At 47.4% G+C, this 15380-nt stretch overlaps 1 protein-coding gene across 1 annotated transcript; it reads left to right on the top strand.

Annotated features, from left to right (window-relative positions):
* The first annotated feature begins 3491 nt into the window (after nucleotides 1-3491).
* Nucleotides 3492-13596, top strand: LOC135812308 (uncharacterized). The gene is made up of 3 exons (XM_065325687.1): nucleotides 3492-3607; nucleotides 11305-11370; nucleotides 12547-13596. The coding sequence occupies exons 1-3, from the start codon at nucleotides 3551-3553 to the stop codon at nucleotides 13432-13434; spliced, it is 1011 nt and encodes a 336-aa protein (XP_065181759.1). The 5' UTR covers nucleotides 3492-3550; the 3' UTR covers nucleotides 13435-13596.
* The last annotated feature ends 1784 nt before the right edge of the window (nucleotides 13597-15380 follow it).

Genomic DNA, 15380 nt, shown 5'->3' on the forward strand with positions numbered 1-15380 from the left:
AGATGCTGTAAAAAATTTCATCGGCGTTTTAATTTAGGCGTTTTGGATCGGTGCCGAATATAGCCGAAATTAAATAGCTGCCGAAAATTTGTATATTGACAGTATTTCTTACGAATGCTGGTACAGAAATTTACTTGATCATAATGGTCTCTGCTGTTTATAGGCCAAAGCTACTACAGTTGCAAGCTCATCTCAATCCGCCTCGGATGGGACACCAAGGCCGATTTCAAAGACGAAGTCAAAGAAAAAGGTATTGTCTTGTTTCATGTTGAGTCTCTCCATGTTTCTTTTGATTCTGTCTCCCCACTCCCTGGGAGACTCATGTGACCAGTTTTGTCAGTTTACAAGTATACGTACAACATCAGTAGAAGTAAAATTGTGTTTGTGTGTGTGTGTGTGTCTGTCTGTCTGTCCGTCTGTCTGTCTGTCTGTGTGTGCTTGTGTTTGTAGTTGTAGTTGTAAACGTCGGTTGCACTTTTCTGGTCTCTCACTAAAATAGAAGGATAACTGTTTTTGCAGCCACGGCCGTCTAGTGTAGACTAGGCCATATTAGCTGCAGCATGTTCCACTGGATTTGTGTTATGCTGGAACTAGGTACACAAACACTGGTTTTCGCTATCTCTTACGATTTGGCTGGTACAGAAATTTACTTGATCATTTGTCTCTGCTGTTTATAGGACAAAGCTACTACAGTTGCAAGCTCATCTCAATCCGCCTCGGATGGGACACCAAGTCAGAATTCAAAGACGAAGTCAAAGAAAAAGGTATTGTCTTGCTTAGTTTTAGGTGTCCATGTTCCTATTGATTCTCGCTCTCTTCTCCCACAGAGACCCATGTGACCACCAGTGTTGGCAGTTACCACGAATCCATACAAGTATCAGTTTAAGTAAAATTGTGTTTGTGTGTGTGTGTGTGTATGTGTGTGTGTGTCTGTGTGTGTGTGTTTGTGTGTGTGTGTGTGTGTGTGTGTGTCTGTGTGTGTGTGTGTGTGTGTGTGTGTTTGAAATCTATTAATCTCACGATGGCCTGTGGCCAATAAGAGAAAAGGAATTGCAGCCACGGGGATTGGCCGTTGGGGAGGTGAGGTTGGATGTGCTTGGAGATCCGGTCAGCAACTATCCTCTCTTGCATTTTTGACGTCACGCTGAGCAGCGATATCGGTCGATAGTTGGAGGGCTCAGCTTTGCTGCCCATCTTGTGGGGGTGACTGTTGCGTCCCTCCACTCTTGCGGAATAGTGCAACGTTTGAAGGAGATGTTAAAAAGGGTTACTAGGGACGGCGCAAGTGAACTGGTTGCCTCTTTCAGTAGGCGGGCTGGTACATATGTGTTTGTTTGTATTTGTAGAGGTCGGTTGCACTTTTCTGGGCTCTCACCGAAATAGAAAGATAACTATGTTTGCAGCCACGGCCATCTAGTGTAGACTAGACCATATTAGCTGCAGCATGTCCCAGTGGATTTGTGTTATGCTGGGACTAGGTATACAAACACTGTTTTTCGCTATCTCTAACGATTGCTGGTACAGAAATTTACTTCATCATATGTCTCTGCTGTTTGTAGGCTAAAGCTACTACAGTTGCAAGCTCATCTGAATCCGCCTCGGGTGGGACACCAAGTCAGAATTCAAAGACCAAGCCAACCGAAAAGGTATTGTCTTGTTTCATGTTGAGTCTCTCCATGTTCCTTTTGATTCTGTATTTTGATTCTGTCTTCTGTGTGAGTGTGTGAGTATGTGTGTGTGTGTTTGTGTGTGTGTTTGTGTTTGTGTGTATGTGTGTGTGTTTGTGTGTGTGTGTGTGTGTGTGTGTGTGTGTGTGTGTGTGTGTGTGTGGGTGTATCTGTGTATCTGTGTGTCCGACATTTAGCAATAAGCGACCTGCAGATTCATCAGTAATACCAGGGAGTCGTATACGACCCCCTAGTATTACTGATGAATCCGACCCCCTGGTAATACACACTAAAAGAAAGCTTTAAACGTTTTGGCTGCCAGTCCCACCGAGCCATCAAAACAAATGTGGTACAAAGGCATTTTCCTGACACAGGATAAATGAATAGGCTAGCCGACGTTATACAAGTAGTTCGAAGTAGTGAAGGAAGATTCAGACACTCTTGCTAGTAAGTGAGTCAAAGAAGCAGGTCAATCCATGTCACTGTCTGGCTCATTGTGACTGTCAGCCCCCACCTCACCAAAAGTGAATCTTTTTTCAGCGGGCTCGTCAGCAGTTTCGTCCTCTATTGTGAAACTTCAACTTGGCTGCCGCCTTCAGCAATGCCGGTACCGGTGGCGGAAGAATCCGACTCTCCGTCAGAAACTTCATGTCGTTCCGGGTGCGACGCTGCTGGTTTTTCCCCCCAGAGAGCGGACAAAGTCTTCTGCTGAAAACACATTGCCTTTGTCCTCAAAACCACAAACCTGAACAGTAATTTTACTAACAAAACAGACAGCCGCTCGTACTCAAGTCCAAGACCAAAGCACCCACTTCAAAACCAAGATGAAAGCACTTGTTTCCACTTTGGACATATGCGACATGCCTACTGTCCGCGCTTTGTCTTTGATGTCCTTGAATTGCACAAGCACATGTCAAGTACACTGTATACAGTGTAGTCGAGTCCAGCAAAAAATTATTTGCATCGCGCGTGAGTGGACATGTCACTAGCGCCAGTACTGTAGACTAGTGGCTGTGCCTGTACTGTAGACTAGTGGCTGTGCCTGATGACTTGTACTCAGCAGTAGCGGTGGGCACGTGCACTAGACGTTCCCTGCCTTTCACATGCGCACGAAAAGTGCATCTACGCACACTGTGACAGGGCACGCGCATTGCGCATGCAGCAAAAATATCGATGGCCGCAAAAAGGTGGTTTCCGGGCTCGAAGAAAACCACGCGGTCCACGCGCCTGAGACCTGTATGAAGACTGGCTGTAGTGGAGTATAGACCTGTATGAAGACTGGCTGTAGTGGAGTATAGACCTGTATGAAGATTGGCTGTAGTGGAGTATAGACCTGTATGAAGATTGGCTGTAGTGGAGTATAGACCTGTATGAAGATTGGCTGTAGTGGAGTATAGACCTGTATGAAGATTGGCTGCAGTGGAGTATAGACCTGTATGAAGACTGGCTGTAGTGGAGTATAGACCTGTATGAAGACTGGCTGTAGTGGAGTATAGACCTGTATGAAGACTGGCTGTAGTGGGGTATAGACCTGTATGAAGACTGGCTGTAGTGGAGTATAGACCTGTATGAAGACTGGCTGTAGTGGAGTATAGACCTGTATGAAGACTGGCTGTAGTGGGGTATAGACCTGTATGAAGACTGGCTTAAACACACATAGACGCCTTTCGCACGCCTAGTTTTCACTTTCGCACCTTTTTGAGGAAGTAGTTGGTCAATGGTGGCTCTGGGAATGCCTGGAAATCCTCAGTACTGGGTTTGGCTACCAATTACAAATACTACTTCGAATTAGTTCCCTATTTTCAGAGACACTGTGTCTGTGTTGTTTTCAGGCTGAACCTTCGGTAGCTGCAGACACAAACAATTCAGCGGCTGTTGTATCGATGGTGGTCATTGTCATCGGAGCTTCATACGTGTTGTGGACATGTCGATTGAGTCAGGTGAGTTTCGTCAGGAATTGTTGTTTGAATTTTCGACTTCATTCATCTGTCACGTCCCTGTTTGTGACGACTGCTGCCTTATAGTCCTGTGACAGCAGGATCTACCTAGTGAGCAGCTCTGTGCCGAGCTGCCATGCCCTTTTGATACAACGTGGTTCGGACAGTGTCTTGTCCCACGTGCTTAGCATGTAGGTTGAGCGACACACGCTTTCCCACGTAGGTGACATGCCTTCTTGGCATGGCACATCATGTGACCCAACGTCGGAACCTGGTCAGGTAGGTTCTCGCATTGTACATTTCCTGGAAGTGTTTCTCTTCCTGGAAATGTGACTCCAGGCTTTGTGCAAAACCACATCGATACGACGTTCTACAGGTTTCCAGGATGCCTCGGTGCTTTGTGCAAAGAGCCAATACTAACAGAGCTAAGTGCGAAGAGCGCAGAGCCAAGACGGGCGGCGCAAGAGCCAAAACCGTCACCGCGCCCGGTCAAGGGTATCACGCAAGCAGAGCATAGAATATCGCAGAACCTACCCATAAGAAGCCGCTGAGCAATGGCACGTTGGGTGAGCGGGCTTCCCAACGTGACCCTCATACGCACATTTTACTCTGATGTGGGTGAGCGGGACAATCTTTGTCTGTTGATCGTGTGGGGTTGAACTTGGACCAAGCCAGCTATATTGGCTGGCCCCTGGGTTGTGTTGGGCTTGTCGTGAGGCCACACGTCTATTCAGTCGCCCCTCGTAGTGATTTTTGGGTCCGGTCACGGAGCACAGGGATGCGACATTTGGTGCTGTGATCAGGATGGTCTAAGTTCTCCTCACTCCGTAACTGCAACGACACGATGTCCACTGCAGTCTTTCGTGAACAACCTTGTCTCTGATAGCAGGTCCTTGGCGATAGACGTGGCAGAGCAACAGCAGTGTTGGACGCTCCAACTTGGTACGAAGAAAACTTCGAGTGCGTTCCTCTTTCGGATCCAGCACTGGCTTTCGTTCTGTTTCTCGTGTTCCTGTAGCGCTGCAGTGCGAGTTTGTAGTGCACGACGAGCTTGCTTTGCTGCGGACTACATGGCGGACACCAAGGTGCGAATTGTTTTGCCAGTTGCACGATCAATCAAGGAGTTGTTTGCATCCATGCAGTTCTCAAGTACGAGTGCAGTGCATGTTTTTTTCAGCTTCAGATATGGAAGGGTTCGTGAACCCGTGTACCATGTGTACGCACATGACCTGTAAACAGGGCTTGGGTCCTCTTTGCACAGCGTTGTGAAAATAGTCACTACGAGTCGGCACTAAGAAAGCTGCTGTCGCTACCAGCAATGGGAAGCTGCGCCAGGACAAATTGTAGCAAACCGAACGCCAGTATCCTACAGTACTGTACTTATCACTAATATCCATGCACCTTCCAAGTGGGAAGGTCATTGGTTAGCACTACCGAGCAGTGCTCAAGCTGACTTTCATGTCGTGGAATATCTCAGTACTCCTTGTCAGTTTTGCGCTAGATTGTGCACGTCTGGCTGTTCAAAATCTGGTTTAGTTGGTGGACTCGATCGCACAACTTGTGCCCACAATTTCCCATGTTACAAATTTTCCCCTGGCTCACCATCTGAGTTCTGAATGCACACCTGAAGACCCGTCATGAACAATACAGCGAAACGATCGCCGTGCAATACTATACATGTCAGTTATTTCAATTAGTTAGTCCATCATTGTCATCAACAAACAATATCCTATATATTCCACTCCAAAATCGACGCGTGGTTTATAGCGCAGCCTAATTGTTTACCTCTCTTTCTCTTTGTGACTGAATTAGCGCTTCTGTTAGTTGTGTCTGGCAGGGTTCAGGAAAACCTCCATTCTACACTATTCGGTTTGTGTTGGTTTGTCATGTATGTGTGTTAGTTGACTGTTAACACCTTGTGCCAGTATCTCAATCTTCTGTATAAAGTAGTATTCTCTTATCCAACCCTTTTCATTCAACATCTGTTCTCCTCTCGTGAGTTCCCACTATCCTATGGAACAAAACAAGCTTGTCAGGAGTAGCGTGTAACTACTTGCTGTTCTAGCGTGTTGCTGGTGAGCTGTTCATGGTGAACGGTTTCTGCTGGTGTTCCCAAGCGTCGTCTGGTCTCGTCTGGTCTCGTCTGGTCGAAAAAAAGAATCTTCTACTTCTACTACTATGAATCGACGGATCAAATGAAGATGGCATCATTGAATTTTGAAAGTTGGATGGCTAAACATTACTATGCAACTTGGATCAGTGTGCGAACATAGTTGGTTTGGCTTCGCTCTGTTATTGTGAGCAGCGCTGGCCCCTCGTTCTTGTACCTTGTTTCAGTGAGCATTTTAGTCGATTTCTGTATTTTGCCCAATACCCAAGGAACGGAGGAGGGTCTCTGGACCAAACCATCATAGTGGGCGAACAAGGTCCACACAGGGATAAAAGGAGCCAACTTTGAGCGAAATCGGAAATTTTGCCATGTCGGGTGGTATTTGGTCGTTACAGACATTGGTTCTTAAAGGGGAAGTGCATCGATTTTTCGAGTAGGGTCCAGAAGAAAGACAATTTGATATCGGTTCGAATGGCATATCTCTCGCTTCCATACGATAAGCCAAACTTGCCAAATCGCCAATTGTATGCTCACGTTGCCATAGCGACCAGAGCAGTGATGACGTATGAAAGGCTTAGCTCCTCCACAGAGAAGGTCGATCACTGCAGAAATTGGTCATTTTTCAATTGTCTTATTGTATTCACGATGTGAAAGAAGTGCTGTGTTCAATGCTGTTAGTGTCGTGAGCTATTTATCGCCCTTCTCATGCATTCCCCTAGGCTGACTGCGCCTAGGAAATGGTTTCCTCGAGGACAAGATACTTGGAATTCGCCATCTCTCCTGAGACATTTTCAGCAAACTTTCAAACCTACGACATTATTTCATTCGTCAATCTCCACCACCCGTCGTCTCACCTGGCTTCAGAAGATGTTACGAGAGATAGCAGAGTCGCCAGGAAGCATCACATTCATCTTCAGGAAGTGGAAAGAGCAAACGGCATGGTCCTTGGTTGGGGGAAATGCTGAACGTCTGATTTGTCCCAACCAAGATTACAGCATTTTGTTCGTCACTATTTTCGCTTGTCTGCTGGTGTCTCCGCACTCCAGCTTTCTCCTGTCGGTGTCACGTCCCAGTACACAACCGAGAGGACTACTAACAAACAATTCACTGCACTAACAGCATTGAACACAGCCTTTCTTTCACTTCGTGAATACAATAAACCAATTGAAAATGACCAAATTTTGCAGTGATCGACCTTCTCTGTGGTGGAGCTAAGCCTTTCGTACGTCATCACTGCGGTGGTCGCTATGGCAACGTGAGTATACAATTGGCGATTTGGCAAGTTTGGCTTATCGTATGGAAGCGAGAGATATGCCATTCGAACCGACATCAAATTGTCTTTCTTCTGGACCATACTCGAAAAATCGGTGCACTTCCCCTTTAACCCTTTATGGACGGATTAGTAGCACAGTATGCACCAGAATTACAAAATGTCAGTACAATTTTCAACTTTTCCATGTCATAACTTTGGTGTCCTTCACTTGATTTTCACAATCAAGGGCTCATTGGAAAGCTCTTGGGGAGAGCAACGCCAAGGTACCAAGCTCCATTATCCAGCCACTACAAATCAGGCGCGGTGACACAGCAAAGTTGTCTCCAAGCCTGATATGCAAGCAAATTCGTCCCATCAATGCCATTCCACTCGACTCAGTCATCGCAGAACGCTCAAATCTGTTTGAGACGATTCAAACTTCAGCCTGCTACGTCATTATCATGTGCTCAGTCGCTCAAAGAGCACACGAAAAGGGATTTTCCCCCAAAAAAATGATCGATCAAAATTTGAATTTGCCGAGGTAAGAATCCGGCGTGCGATATCTCTGGCGTCCGACATCGTAACTCTTCGGCGATTGTTGCATTGGACAGCTTGGAGTTTCCGCTACCACGTAGACTCTTTGATTGTGGAATTTGCTCAAGAAACGATGGAGTTACGAAGATTTTACCGCCTGCAGACTTTCGATCATAATTATATGATCGAAACTCGTGCAGTCTGTCAATAAAGGGTTAAAACCTGGTTTAGGTGGCCACCCAGCGGTGCGAGAAAATGCGTTCGTTAGGGCCAGGTGGTGTATGGAATCGTCTACACACATGTACATGACTGTACTTTCATGATTGTACTCATATTGACAGGTGTGTAGCATAGCATTGTTTATTTGTCACCTTTTTTGACTGCCTGCACTTGCTTCTGAGCGCCCTTCCACCCTGTTCCAGTTGATCACGTTTATATCTAAAACCTGCAACTTCTCCATACATTTTCAGGGCATAGCTGAAGGATTTCATTTAGCTCGGACAATGTCCTTCCGTTTTGAAATCTGTCCGGACATGCCCGGACATTTTCCACAACACATTTTCAGGGTGTTTCTTCTTCTTCTTCTTTTTTTTAGTACTACATGTACATGTACTGCAGTAGCAGTCCAACCCATCGATTCAAGTGCGAAGTCGACACCAACGGTCGAAAGTGTGACTGTAGCAACAACGCGTTGCTACAGGCGGATCAAGTAAATATAGTGAAGTCTACGCCTGAGACTACGGTGTACGTGTTAGTTGTACGATATGCAAGTCGCATTTGGCACGAAGCTCCGAAGAAAGCCCAGCTCTGCATAAAAAGGTCGAAAGGTCGCTGCTCTTTTTTTTACTTTTTTGACCGGACACTATGTCCGGTGAAATTGAAAACGTCCAGTCAGTGGCCGAAAATGGCCGGAAAATGTCCGATATTCCGGCCGCTAATCTATGCCCTGATTTGACCATTGGAGTCCTGTCAGCTGTCAGACTTGCGGGCAGTGTATATTTGCATTGCATTGATGCCCATGCAGAGAATCGCATAGGGTCGTACCAAAAATGTCTTTTGTTTCGGGTAACATGGCCCGAAAAGTACGGGTCGGGTGGTCGGCTTTTTTTGCTGCTACTTTTTATGCATGCCAGATCTAGGGGGCATTCGTTTTTGATCTACAGGTTTTGGTAGAAACTACTTCTTTGGGTAGAGGTGTTTGTTTTTTCTACTCAAAAGGGGAGATTCTACTTTCCTCTATCGGCTCTACCAGGAAATAAGTTGGTAGAAGTCGGTAGACGTTGGTAGAGGTATGGCAAAATCAAGGAGTTGTACACAACTCCATACAGAAAAGAAACATTTCACCTACATATAGTAAAAAAACTACTAAAACCGGTAGAACAACGTTTGTGCACTTACCTCTACCATCTACTTCCTCCGCGTCATCGAAATTGTCGCAGTTTGACTTTTGATATAAAACGGGGTATATACTCACCAGCACTCGTACCAGAGGCAAGGAATCGGACCTAGGCGATAGTCATCAGTATAGGGTGACGGCAAAGTTCTATTTTCTGTTATTGGAAGCTGGAATTTTTGAACTAGACGCATTTCTTCGCTGGTTTTTCATTGCGATGGTAATTTCGACTCGCTGAGATCAGTCAGGCGTTGCAGCCTGCACATTTCTCGTGCTTATGGCCATTCACTCAAGCCTCATCACTGTTTTACCTTAGCTGGGGTGAGAATGACTTCGTGGAACAAGTGGCAGCACTTGGAGACACATCGAGGGGTCAGCAAACTAAAAGCCTGCAACAGCGATAAAATTTGTCGCTCTGGCTGAGACACTCAGTACATGATTGTACCTGCAAGAGCAGTGTAGACTCTACACGTAGTGCTAGTGATGCACGCGCAGGTGCCGTACCATGGTATACCAGTGATGCTGAAAAAGAGGGCGCGCTGGACGTGATAGTACACTTACCTGCATGAGCTGTGACCACACAGCTAAAATAAATAGGCATGCCACGGCTAAAAAAAAGTTCATTTCAAGATCGAGGTGATTCCGCCGACGGTAATCAACCGACCTCGCAACGATCGTGTATTCTTACTAGGCTTCGTTGGTGGTGAAGTAGAAATCACCCAGAGCTAGCAGACGACAAGCATAGCAGCTCTTGTCCTGTGGAGAAAGTCAAAGCGTTTGAGATGAGGCGCGACCAACTTTCACCCTTCCTTGAAATATTTCGGAACGATATTTTTGCGTCCATTGACATTAGCGACGACGAGGACTTCATCTCTGCATGAAAAGTCTCAGTCCAACTGTCCTGGAACGTTACTCTAGTCTTCAGACTATCATCCTGTGTAATAAGTTTTGAATGGCTTAGCTTATGGAGTTGTCAGTAACAAGTGACAAGCCACTAGTCAAACTGCGACAATTTCGATGACGCGGAGGAAGTACCTCTATCGGTAGAGTGACTCTACTCTACTCTACCAGGTAGGTAAAAACGAACGCAGCCATAATTGCCATGGCTACGGTATGCACATGTGTACAGTACACAGCCCGGATACAAAAATGTGTGGTCGACAAAGCAGGCCTACATGTACATGTCAGGGTGTACTAAAGACTGGTTTTACTGCACTGTATGGGGCTGCTACATAGCATTCTCAATCAACAGCTCAATTAGACTGCCACGAACAGTCAAACACTAGTCACACACAGAGTAGAACTTGGCTGTGACTCAGACACCGAGCAGGGCAGAGCTCCGAGACGTTGCGCATCAACACATCGCTCAGCGATCATTGCGGGCCAGGAACTATAGCTTCCTGTTGCTCGTAAAGAAAAAGATTCGACGTCCGAACTCCAAATGAAGTCAATCATCATCGCTCTTGTTAGCATCGTGGCGGCTTGACCCGTTTTCGGTGGAGGAAGCAAACACTGCTTTGAAGCGAGCGGCGCACCCCGGATGAAGAGTTCCCAACAAATTACTATGGGTACAAACCGTCCGTACTCTAACAATGCAGGTGTTGACAACGGTTCCACAGCCGTCAACTATAGTGACGGAAACGGCAGGCATAATCGTAAGTTTCTCAACTAAAGCATGTCGACATCGAAAACATTAGACTTGGCACCTGCAACAACCCGCAACAAATCCGACTCGATCAACTTAACTCGAAACAAAGGACCAAAATGTCTAGTATAGCCAGAGCCAGAAAGGAAGAGCCTGGCACACTGCGGATAGAAGAAGTGTGCTTACACACGTGTATACGCGTATGATACGCACATATGCGTGAACGTATACAACAAGAAAAAAACGATCGACGCTCAAAACATCTGTCGGTCCGGTTACCCGAAACAAATGACTTTCTGTGTGTGGCTTAGTAAGAATATTTCAAATAATGAAAATACCTGGTTGAGTTTCTACTGTAAACCTGCAAGCCTTCGCGATCCGGATTACTTTCTGTGGTTTTCGCGATGGATGTGAGATCTCCAATAGCAAACATCTGCAGATGCTATTTTGTCTTTGGTCACAAATGGTGAATTAATACGGGCACAAACGTTTCCCGGTTTGCAGCAATTCCCTCTCCGCGGACGCTTCCAAAATTCCCATTCTCATGTGGCAAGGAATTATTACACTGGTCACATACTGTAGGATGTTCTGTTGTTTTCACACCGTAGACTGTCTGTAACTAAGTTCTACTTGGGGGACAACGAAAGGTTAGCGTTGCCAGTTGATTTACTACGGTTCTTTGGAACGGCACTCCGTAGCAATTGGTTTTCGCTATCAATCAGCAGTACCAACCATTGGCATGATTGTGTATCTCCGCTGCTTTTAGGCTAAAGCTACAGCAGCTACCACGCCACCGCCAAGACCGTTTGAAAACATCAAGAAACACAGAAAGGTAAGATTGGATGAGTCCATTTTGTTTTCACTTTTACGGGAGTAGCGATTTCGGAAACGCCGTGTCATGTCTGATGAGTCAGCAACTTGGCCAGAGGGGGGGGGGGGGGGGGGGTGCACGTGTCCGTATGTGTGTGTGTGTGTGTGTGTGTGTTTGCGTGCAGTGTTTTTTCGTGACGTGAAATTTTGAATTTTTTTTCCTTCCTGTTCATTTTCAGTCGTTGTCACTGTAGCTGTCAGGTTGTTGTTACAGTACAGCAGGCGTCCGTTCTGCTCCATTGTTTCATCTGTTTTGCCAGTTCTGCTAGCTGATTCTCTTTATTTGCCACTGCCCCTCATAGTGCTCATGCTTGGGTGGAGGGCGGCGTGACCCGTTTAGGGTAGCTGTATCATAGTAGTAGTAGTTTGCGTGTATGTGTGCGCGTGTGGTGTGTGTGTGTGTGTGTGTGTGTGTGTGTGTGTGTGTGTGTGTGTGTGTGTGTGTATGTATGTGTGACAGCTAGTTCGGTTGGTGGGTACACTTATGCCGGATAGTGTTGGGTCTGTTGCCAAGAGGCTCGGCTGCTTGAAGGTGTAATGTTGTACCTACCACCTTTGTTGGTTTCAGGGTTCATATACTTTCTAAGTACACATACCTGTTAACCATGGACTGCTTCTGGCTAGATCAACTCTTGTGTAATCATGGTGCTAGTGAAGCTTGTATCAGATCCACTCTGATTTGGCCACCCACACTAGTAGCAAGTATTACCTTCGCTGGGGGCAGGGGTAACTGCAGTTGGATCCCGGGACAGATACCCTGATGCCGTCAATCCTTTTTCTGCACCTTGTCCTCACCCACTTACTGGGGTGTGGTGAGCCCATAAGTGGGATCATTTTCAAGTCCACCGAAAGTTTTGGGGATTTCAGGGGGCGTCGGCCGTTGGGCGGTTCAATAGCCAATTGAGTCATCTTTCCAAGATTCCTTTTGAGTCTCTCTCCCCTCTCCCGGGGAGACCCACGTGACCAGTTTCGGCAATGAGCAACAAGTACAAGTGTGTGTGTGTGTGTGTGTGTGTGTTTGTGTGTGTGTGTGGGGGGGGGGGGGGTGGGGGTGGGTGTGGGTGTGGGTGTGGGCGTGTGTTGATGTCTGTTTTGTGCCTGTGTGTTATTCGGTATGTGTTTTTCTTTGATTACGCAGTGGAACAAGTCAAAGGTACAGCAGCATGGCAAACATGCCCAGCTTGCCACGTACAGTGAAAAGCTGGTTGCTGTGTGGTATGATGGTCCCGACGTCACCAAGATGATGGAGACTTCAGACCTGCAGACATGGCACAGTATTGACCTACCAAGTGAATACAGTAAGCTGCTAGCCCCATCACTGGCATCCCATGGTGGTATGCTGTACATGCACTGTAACACATACACCAAGAGCACCAACACACGGGTGTACTCTATTCTGCAGTACTGTGACACACCAGATAACGGTGATGGCAGCCGCAGTGGTGGTGATGGTGGTCAGTGGACCAAACTTACGGACGTCCCGTCGCACTGTAAGCATGCCTGGTGTACTCTACATGTAGGTGCTGATGCTATTTCTCTATATGGTGGCAGGCATTATGGAACAGAGTACAATCATGTTAGTACCTATTCTCTAGCTAGCCAGCAGTGGAGCTCTTCTTCTTCACCATCCAATACTAGCCTAGTATTGCCTTCATTGCCGCTACCATGCAGCGAAGCATCACTTGTCCCATTCCCTGATTCACTGTACTTAGTTGGTGGTGTTACTGGTTGTTTTCTCAAACACCATGATGGTAGGTGGGTGTCCACCAGTCCACCTGATGGTGTTAAGCTGAAGTTTAGTGCAGCATGCGCACTGTCTGACCATTGCATGGTTATTTGCCCCCACACTCCTTCTGCTGAGTGTGTTGTACATGATATTTCATCTGGTCAGGTCTATCCACTACCAGCTATGCCAGAGTACAGTCGTTACACCCCATCACTCACACTGTTTGGCAGTACCCTGGTACTCAGTGTAGGTGGATCAGACACTCCTACTGCTCTGTACACACTGGATATGAGTGTGTGAGTGTAGTAGGTTACTAACTACAGTCAATCACTGATGATAACTACAGTATGCAAACTGTACTGCTTTTCACTTTCTTTCTATTATCAGAAAGTTGATAATCTTTGTTTTCATATCTCTGTCAAACTATTTTTTTCAACCAAAATCACTATCTAGCCTATCTAACCACTGTCTCTGCTCCACCTTGTCCTGGTACTGTCCCCTGGTACTGTCCCCCTGGTACTGTCCCCCTGGTACTGTCCCCCGGTACTTATTTTTCTCACCCCACACACCTCTACTCTGTTATCGGCCCTCTTAAGAGTTGTGTTCATCACTGTTGAGGCTTCCGATGGAAAATAAAAGAATACTACTACTACTATTACTACTGTCCCCTGGTACTGTCCCCGGGGACTGTCCCCGGGTACTGTCCCCGGGTACTGTCTCCTGGTACTGTCCCCTGGTACTGTCCACGGGTACTGCCCCCTGGTACTGTCTCCTGGTACTGTCCCCGGGTACTGTCCCCTGGTACTGTCCCCGGGTACTGATAGAGGACACGGGCTAGATAAATGTATGTAGATAATCTGTACCGGTATGTGTGTGTTGTGTTGTGTTTATTCTAATTCGCAAACCAAACGGGCAGATCAGCCCAATGAAAAGGTGGCGAATGCAGATAGAAAGCACTAGTTAATGAAATTGGGGAGGGATGTAATAAGGATAGAGGTGGAGAGAAACTAAGCCAGCTGATCATCAAACAGGACGTTTGGTACTCTAGGTACTAAGGGTGTGCGGGACCATGCTGGCGCGGAAATGGCGGAGCGTGGAGATGGCACGTATATTGCTGGGTAAGGTGTTGCACAGCTGGGCGCCCCGGAACGCGAGGCAACTATTGCCGAACCTGGTGCAAACTGGCGGTTGGCGCAGACCCATGGTGGAGTGCAACCTAGTTGGGCCAGCTGACGAAGGAACTAGGAGGGCTTGCAGATCAAAACTTGCGTTCCCATTCCGAGACCTCCAGGCAAGAACGATAAACTTCTGCCTGAATATCTCAGATACTCTGTATGTGTCCAATTTCAGCAGGAGGGTGCGCGCGGAGGTGTGAAAACCACCCTTGCTGCCCGATTCTGCATGACTTGTAGCCGATCCAATTGGTTGGCAGTAAGAAGTGGGGAGAACGCATTGGATCCGTACATCAGGTCAGACATGATGATCGCTTTAAAGTAGAGAACTCGGCTCTGATGAGTCAAGCAGCGACGCAACCTCCATAGTGCTCCGATCCTCTGGGCCAGTCGAGCGATGCTGCGATCAACATGGGGCGTCCATGACAGATCCGAGTCGAGCCTCGGCGGAGCACTCCAAGATACCTGGCCGCAGTGACGTTAAGAATTGCTCGACGGTGGTGCTCCGTTCCTCGTAGCGGCGACGCTTTTCCTGCTCATTACGCTTGTACACAGCGGGCAAGGCAAACTTGGCGTTGGTAGGGGCGTGGGGGTTGAAAACCCGGACATCAAAGTACGAACGCTCGTACCGACCTCCCCAGACTCCACTGGCACCGATGTCCAGGCGGGCGTTGTCTTCAGTTGAACCCGACCGTAGCGTCATCCTCTCACCTGTCAGCGGCTCTAGCAGCGGTTCCACCACAACTTGGTGCGCAACTTCCTTCATGATGGATGCTGTGAGGTCGCGTACCTCGTTGTGGCGGAGGCTAGGGTAGCCGCCGGTTGAGCAGGAGAGAGCATTGGTCACGGTGAATAATTTACCACAGCTGCCAGCAGAGGGCAACCGCTTCAGAGGCCAGCCATATCGCAATGAAACCGGATCATGAAATGCCCCCTTGGATAGCATGAAGCCAGACATCTTCAGTGGTTTGCATGTCAGCCACGACGAGGCACCCTTCTCCGCCGCCAGCTCCCTGGACCGCTTTAAGTCCGAAGCGATGCTCACTTCCACAGCGATTAGGGTCTCCTTCTCCC

The sequence above is a fragment of the Sycon ciliatum genome, chromosome 3 (genome assembly GCF_964019385.1).
Source record: "Sycon ciliatum chromosome 3, ocSycCili1.1, whole genome shotgun sequence".
Taxonomy (NCBI): domain Eukaryota; kingdom Metazoa; phylum Porifera; class Calcarea; order Leucosolenida; family Sycettidae; genus Sycon; species Sycon ciliatum.

Bases quoted from the DNA above. Each gene is read 5' to 3' on its own strand.
- LOC135812308 (XM_065325687.1), top strand. From the start codon at position 3,551: ATGGTGGTCATTGTCATCGGAGCTTCATACGTGTTGTGGACATGTCGA. The intron at 3,608-11,304 runs GTGAGTTTCGTC...CGCTGCTTTTAG, and splicing joins GGACATGTCGATTGAGTCAG to GCTAAAGCTACAGCAGCTAC. The intron at 11,371-12,546 runs GTAAGATTGGAT...TTGATTACGCAG, and splicing joins ACATCAAGAAACACAGAAAG to TGGAACAAGTCAAAGGTACA.